Source organism: Olea europaea, chromosome 19 (assembly GCF_002742605.1).
Source record: "Olea europaea var. sylvestris chromosome 19, O_europaea_v1, whole genome shotgun sequence".
In the NCBI taxonomy this organism is placed as follows: Eukaryota; Viridiplantae; Streptophyta; class Magnoliopsida; order Lamiales; family Oleaceae; genus Olea; species Olea europaea.
Genome location: NC_036255.1, coordinates 10,399,274 through 10,407,626, shown reverse-complemented (window position 1 = coordinate 10,407,626; position 8,353 = coordinate 10,399,274). Strand labels below are relative to the sequence as shown.

At 33.3% G+C, this 8,353-nt stretch overlaps 1 protein-coding gene across 1 annotated transcript; it reads right to left on the bottom strand.

The window, feature by feature from the left end:
- Window positions 1-7,015: 7,015 nt before the first annotated feature.
- LOC111368431 (zinc finger A20 and AN1 domain-containing stress-associated protein 1-like) lies at window positions 7,016-7,734 on the bottom strand. Its single transcript, XM_022989652.1, has one exon. The coding sequence runs from the start codon at window positions 7,587-7,589 to the stop codon at window positions 7,119-7,121; it is 471 nt and encodes a 156-aa protein (XP_022845420.1). The 5' UTR covers window positions 7,590-7,734; the 3' UTR covers window positions 7,016-7,118.
- Window positions 7,735-8,353: the final 619 nt, after the last annotated feature.

Sequence of the window (8,353 nt, the reverse complement as noted above, 5' to 3'; positions counted from 1 at the left end):
TGTGTCTGTTCTATGTGCATATTTTTTGTACATATAGCAACATCCATGATCAGGGTCGGTCCTGAAAAATTCTAGGCTCTAGACAATAAATTATTATGAGGCATCTATAGATAATTTTTTTACAAGCATATTAGCATCAAATATGTCCAAATAAAACAGTTTATCATGATAAGAAATAATATATCTTTGGTACTCACTCATCATTTGATTTGTACGAGAATCAATTTTCGTTTTTAAGAAATACAATATAAAGATTTTTTTGAAAATTACTGAGGTGTGAGGATGATACCTACTATTTATTATATAAAAAAATCTTATATTTAAAAATAAAAATTCAAAAGCAGCAATAAATTGAGAGACATTATTGGTAGGGAGGCTCCTCTTTTATTTGCCCCATCATGAAATATCTAATTTAAGAAAATTGAGGAAATTCCACACTAATTATTTTTTGGGCTTTCAAAATTTTCTAAGGCCTCATTATATCCTGAGGCCCAAGGCGCCTTTGGCCAGAAGTGGCCTTGTCCATGATAAAATATTTTGTAATCCCTATATAGTACTAAAAAGTATACATGCATTAAAATTTGACATATTAGACATATGTCCCTATTTGGTATCAATTAAAATATAGATTTTAATCTAAATTAAAATTAATAATTTATCGCAATCACATATTTTATAGGTTTCACAACTTTTTAACCACTCATTTTATCAACTTCTATCAAAATTTACTAAAAATCTAATTTTAATTCTCATCAAACAAGGGCTAAGTTGTCAAATTTTCAGTATAGCATCGTTTTAAAATCCAAGTGGGCACTAACGTGTTCAACTTGCGTAAATTAGGATTGAATATGATACTTTAACCACTTATTAAAGTCGGGATTACACTCAAATTATAATGTGGTAGTTGTAGTATATCTTTGAGGTATCGATTCCACATGAAAACAGCAAAAATGCTGAGAGAACCACTAAACTAAGCTCCGGTTTAGCTCCCCTATTTGCAAAATTAAAATTCATTTTTATACCATTAGTGGTCCCATGTCTAATTTGTAATGTGAATGAAGTCAACAACTACGGCAGCTAATGGTCCAGTATTTCATTAAATTGTGGATAAAAATTGCCACCAAACAGGCGCTAAAAATGCCAAACAGTAAACTGAAAATTAAACGTTCTTTTAAACAAATAAATTGTTTAACGAAATAATAGATAGTAAAGCATCATGATCTCCTCAATTAAACTATGTTATTCAATCACGGAAATGATTGCTTTTGTAACTCAATAAAAGATAATCTAATCAAATGATATGTCCTCAAATCCAATATAAATTCTGCTGTAATTCTTGGGGATTAGCTTCCTTGCTTTAAAATTCAGTTTGCCAGTTACAAGATCAATATTCAAAGACAGTAACAACATATACTAAAGGAATAAGGCAGCTATGAATCAAACCAATAAAATAGCTAATCAACACTGAAAGAAACAATTGTATCACAATTCAATAGGTAAAGCAAGACTGAATTTATGCAAAGATTTAACACCACTTCACCAAACAATTATTTTCGTTTAGTTGGGCTTTTCTCTTCTGATTGATTAGGAGATGGTTTCTTTAGTGGATTTCACGTGAATTGTATACTCCATTTGATTTTGGTCCAAAATAATTACAGCAATAAATCATTAGGAACAAGCAAAATCCAAGTTGTTTAGTGAAATAAACAAATATGAACAAAATCAGCATATGATGTTTTTGGTAAATTGGCATTTTCAGAGTAAGTTTTTCATGTACTCATCAAGTCATTTCGATCAATCTATAAGTTGTTTTGATGGTTTTTGGGTTAAACAAACTGATTTGATCTAAATTTTATAACCGTGAATCAAATATCCTCTCGCTAAGTAGAGAATGTGTTACCTTTTTATTCTCCTTAATTCTGTGCATAGAGTTGAGTCCAAGAATATGAAGCATCTTTCAGACACATGCCACTCAACCTTATTTTAACGAACTTGAGGACGCTTCATGTGAAAAAAGGTTGACCGCCCTGCCTTTGGAGTATTGTGAGGGAGGTAAATCTTGGGATGTACCCCAACAGGCCAGAGAACAAGAGTTTGCCTGTACATTGGTGCCCACAAAAAGTTCAATTCCATATCTCAAGAATCGAACATTCACACTACGACTGTCAGTAAGGTTGGGACTACATAACTCCTATTCTTTGCACCACTGGATTATGCCCTAAAAGAGCGAGTGGCTTATATTGTAGCTTGCCAAAAAGAGAACTTGAAATTTTATTTCAATTTGACTCTCTTAATTTTTGGCTTATCTTCTAGTCATTGTAACAATAATATAGCAAAGGAATGGTATGATTCATGTAACTTGTTGAGCTATATTGTCTAAAAGATTAAGCTGTTAAACACGGAACAATTTTATTTCTTCAAATTTTGTCTTCAACAAGTCCCCTCAGTTCATTTTCTTATGAAAGATCTACCACTTGCCGAAGTTTCATAATTGGTGGTTGTAAGACTTGAACTAAATTCCTTTGCATGCTCTGGTATTGGTACCATGTTGAACGATCCTGTCCAGAGTATTTAAACTGTTAATGAGAGGGCATATTTATTTATTGAAATTTGTCTTCATGTTAGTTTTTCTATTATTGCTTTTAACTTTTGGCTATATGATATTTCAGGTACTATGCCCCAGCCCAGTGTTAGGCTTTTCAATAATGGGGTACTTTCTTTTTTTTTCGCCCTCGGGGCATAGCTCAGTGGTACAAAGAAAAGGAGTGAGGTTATCTCACGTCTTGTTGACAGCCGCAGTGTGGGGGTTCGATTCCTGAGATATGAAATTGGATTTCTTGTAAGCGCAGTGTACATGCAGCTCTTGTTTCTCTGGCCTGTTGGGACACATCCCGCGATTTACCTCCCTTACAAAGTTTTAGAGGCGGGACGGTGGGGGCCCTCAAGGTTGGGGTTCAACCTTTAATAATGGGGTACTTTTTATATTGACCAAGTCACACATATCATTTTTCACTTTGATCATTTATTTATTTATTATTTATTATTTTTTTTGCATTCACCACAATGACCTGTTAATGTATAAAAGACAAAATTACATTTAAATTGTTTTACAATTACAAAAAATGATATTGTTTAAAAGACTATTATACCCTTTTAAGTTATAAAGAATTCCAAACACCTCCCACTTAAAATTTTAAAATCAAATCACTTATTTTATCTGTTTACTACAATACAGACATAAATCGTTTAATTTTTCATCAGCTTCAATCTTGAAATCTCATAAATTTAACAAACGCTCAGTAAAAAATTTATTTATAGCCAACACTTCGAATCGCTGAGTATATTTACGTATTATTAATTTCATTTTCGTTGAATTAGTAACTTGTTTTAATTGTTAAATTTTTTTTTTTTTTTTAACATAAGTAGATAATTTTTTACAATATTAGATAAATATGTCTTCTTCTTTTTTTACGCAAAATTTGAAACAAATTCATCTGAACAAGTCTCGACAGTCAGCCCGCCATCGACATCACCAAACTGCCCCGCTTGGATCAGACGGCCCAAACAGCTAGACCTAGGTAGCACAGACGTGTAGGCCGTCTGGATCTGCCCGACCCACCCGATTGGATCCAATCGGCGAGGCGTCGGTCCAGACTATTTTTTAAGTCTTTTTTTATCTTCTAATTATATATTTTTAACAAATTATGTTTCCTAGTGTAGATATGAAATCACCTGCAATTCGAATTTGTTACTTTGGTAAATTTGAAATGAACGAAAATGATCGATGAATGTGGAAATGGACGAGTGAAAGACGTGGTGTTACTGCAATTATAATAAAATCGAGTACATTGTATGAAGATATGTACCATGAATTACAAAACAAGCTCAATGTCGATTCATCTCAGTACGATATGAAATTGATATTTCTATTCAGAGAGCATACGTTCATTTCAATTCCACATGTAATGGTTACTTTCGAAGCTCAGATGAAGGTTTTAATTGAATTGAATTGAAATTGCACGACTCCTATTTGCATAACTTTAGTTAAAAAGAATGTCCTCGAAAATAAACACGAAGTTTTCGATGGAGGGGATCGTAATGTGTGATTTTTGGGACACGTGGAGATAATTCGTGAGGATGATATGAGTATTCCCAGACTGTTGTGCATCACCATGATCTCACTGTTACGCATAGAATTCTCTTAATAGTTCAAGACAATAAGAATGAAAATGAATTTACAAATAAGAATTTGATTGCGTTATCCCATCGGAGACATGAGTTGGGTGGGAGCTCACAGGCTGGAACGAGGATGAAGATTTATATGTCAATCAACAATTTAAAACAAAAAAAGATTTGCAGGAAGCTGTACACTGAATTGCTTTGAAACATAACTTTGAGTTTAAAGTAAAGAAATTAAACAAGTCGATGTACACAGTTATTTGCATTGATGACAGTTGTCGTTGGCGTTTGCAAGCGACGAAGAGAATGATCTAGCGATGCGTTGGTTCTTCACGAAGTTGAGGAAAGTGATTGGGAACGTCGAGAACCTTACATTCATAACTGACTGGGGATAGTCAATAAAAAATGGTATGTCGAAGTCTTTCCCAATGCATATTACGGTTATTGTATGTACTAGATACAAGGCAATTTGAAGACTAAATATCGGGGCAGGGCATCATTCCTTTGTTTAGAAGAGTTGCAGAGGCTTACAGTTTTGAAAAAATTTATAAGTTCATGGTTGAAATATAAAGTAAATCACATGCTGTATAGGAGTATCTAACAAAATGGGGATCGAACGTTAGGCACGATCACATTTTTCAGGACGTTGATACTACATAATGACGTCGAAAATGCGGAGTCGCTCAATGTATTATGCAAGAAGGATCGAGAGTTGCCAATTCTCACTATGATTGAGTACATTCGTAACAAGCTATAACAGTGATTTTATGATCGACGTGATGAATTACAGAGTTGCACAAGTGCGCTAACCCTGACTCAGGAAGATAAACTCTTCAAGACTTTAGAAGTGGCGAGAAAGGTATGTGTGGAACCACTGGACCAGCTTTACTTCTCTGTGAGATGTGGACGTAATATCGGATATTTTGTGGACTTGAATGATAATACGTGCACGTGTAAACAATTTCAATTGAAAGTTTTTCATATAAGCATGTAGTGACGGTGGCTATACATAGAGGATTTTCAGCACATACCTTATGCAGTTATTATTACATGACTGATTATTGGAGAGTATCGTATGTCGAAAGGATATTTCATGTACCAAATGAGAAGTTCCTGACCACATTTTATCACTTAATAATTTGTTGCCACCCGGAGTAAGCCCACGTACTCCTAGACATAAACGCATGCCTAGAATACCATCTATTGGAGAATTTTTCCAACCTTGTAAGTGCGATAGGTGTGGCGTGATAGGGCATACTCGTCGATTTTGTACAAATCAAATTTCCCTACATAATAACTGCCCGGATGTGTAATACAACACCCCAGTTCCATATTTACTATTTTCGCATGGACATCTAATTTGGCGTTGGTTATTTAGTAGAATAGTTAATTATTTAATAGTTTTTTGTGTTCCAGCGTTTTTATATAAATTTGACGATATTTACAATTATATTATAATTACTTTAAGCATTTAATGTATAATGTTTAAGAATAATAATGACAGAAGTTTGAATAATAGTAACCACTATATTTATTTTCATTGTTTATTTAATATATAATTTCATTTTTATTTTAATATTTCATTAATTATTTTAAAAAAAATCGATGTATAACATTTACATAAATTTGACAATATTTACAATCACATCATAATTACAAAAAATTCAATATATACAATATTTATGGATCACGGTTATATTCATACAAATCGCAAGCTAACTTCAACCTCCACATATCTATTCAAGATTGATTTATTGTATCAATCTAGCGACTAATGCTAAAAAATTCTATATACTTTATTGCGAACATACTGCAATCGCCCCTGCAAGTAAAGAATAATATATTAGTTCAAGCAATATTGTTAAAAAATAAGTTTTTGAAAAACTCAACTATACAAAATTGATTGATATTTTTACCTAAAAAACTATAAGGCGAGTTGTATTTAAGTAATTATTTAGAACATTCTTGAATATTTTGAATATTTCATTTTATATGTTGCTTATGGTTGTTTTCAAGTCAACAAATTTAATTCCGTAAAACCTTACAAATACAAAAATTGATTGATTGCTACGATTTAGGGCCCAAATTCTGAAATTCGCCTCAAGCACCGCGAAACACAGGGATGACATTGTGTGGTTGTGTTTGACTATAAATTACTTTAATCGATTTAAATACGTGTATGATCTACTCGTGAGAGTTCCCAATTGAAATGTCATTTTGTTTTATAGTGATTAAGTTCTTATTGTCTCCATTCTTGATTTGTAACAATTTTCTTGGCGTTAACAGAGAGGTAAGACATATAGATCTCAACTGTATTTGTCTCCATTCTTGATAGGATTAATCTTCTTGGATAGTGGCCAACGTGGCAGCCCACAGGCCCCTGTCCATATAGCAAAACCCTTCTTGATATGTTAGTTGTTTCCATTCTTGACAATTATCTCTATTCTTGATTTGTCTATTTTCTTATCGAAATGCTATTCTTGATATATTTTTTATTATCATTTTGTGGTTTTGATTTGGTCTGAAAGTGGGGTGGAATGGGTAGTGTTTGGAGTGGCTGAGAAGATGAAGTGATTTTTATGTTTTAAGTTTTAATTTTTAATTATGTATTTGTAACTTATTTATAATTTTTTTGAAAAATTTAGGGCTATAATTCCGATTAGTTCTTCTCATTTTTTTTTTTAAATGAGAGGCTATATTTATCATTTTTTACAATTTTTATTAAAAAAAATAGATAAAAAGAATTATTTCTATAATCAAAGATGTAAATAAAGGTGAAAATACCAAAAAATATAAGGTAAAAACGTTTTGTACAATGAACCTCAAATCCCGAGACTTTTTGCGATGATAACCCTTTATAATATCATTATGTATTCACTAAACTTAAAAAATAAATTCTAAAATAATATGAAATATGACTTGATTGAATTCTTGTTTCATCAAAACCTATGAATTTTATCAGCTTTGATTACAGGATTAGCCTTGGCAATCTTTTCCCTTCCTGGTACCTTGAACTCAAAGGTACAATCATGCTTTTCCGGGTATCTGTGCGTGCCACAGAAGAAACTATCACACTTACACTTGAATCCCGTCAAACCCAACTTTTTGTTACAACTCAAACACCTATTACTAACCACCTTCTTCTCCACCACTGCCGCCGTCACCTCCTCCCTTACAATCTTCTCTTCCACCACAGAAGATGATGGGCCCACAGTACCGACATTCTTTTCCATGGCAATCTTGGCTGAGGAGGCTTGTTCCTTCTCGATCTGTAAATATGAGTAACACTTTGAGCAAAGACCCATCGTCGCTGCTGTACCATAGAAGCCGCAGCCGCTGGCGCAGAGAACCGGCTCCGAGTGCTGAAAACTGGTTCCGTCGTTGATCTTGTTTCCTTCAGAAGAAGCCATACTCTTTTTTGTTGAATCGAATATTGAGTACAGAATGTATCTTTTTTACAAAAAATCTGTGAATCGATTAACGAATTCTTCAAGTGGAAGATCTTTGAAGACAGAAATTGCCAAATTGGTATCTATTGCATCATCAATAAATAAAAGCGTGAGAATTTAAAATTTTTTTATGTAGATGATGGAATTGACAAAAATGACATATGTGCCCTGCGATTAGAGTTACTTGCAGGCGAGTTTCAAAAGGGTATTTACGGAATTTGAAATTGGAGCCGACTTCAACGCGGTATGTTGGTACCAGTAAAGGCAATAAAATTTTGAATTGGTCTTTCCTTTCCGGGTGGTAAAAGACAAAATTGTCCAGGTAGAGATTTCAGGTTGTTGAAGGAGAATGAGGACAGAATCGTCTTCCTAATCTAATAGAAAGTCCTCCTAGGTAAAAGCGCATTCTAGATTACATTCGATAGATTCCAAATAGATAGCGTTTTGAAAATATTCTAGAACACCAAAAAAATAGATGGCAGCGAGCAAATTTGATTCGTAAAAGGAAGACTTATCGTCTCCTTCTAAAACTGCCAGCATTCCAATTTTGGTCGTGTGGCGAGAATTACCCATATTTTGACAGATAGTACTCAATCGGTTAGGTCCGTTCGATTGCAGGAATGAAATTTTGGTGGAAAGAAAACGAATTTCAAGAAATTGAATTAATTAGAACTTGTTTTTTGGAAGTTGTCAATTAAATGTATTTGATTAGTATAATTTTATAC

Coding starts and splice junctions, on each gene's coding strand:
- LOC111368431 (XM_022989652.1), bottom strand. CDS start 7,589: ATGGCTTCTTCTGAAGGAAACAAGATCAACGACGGAACCAGTTTTCAG.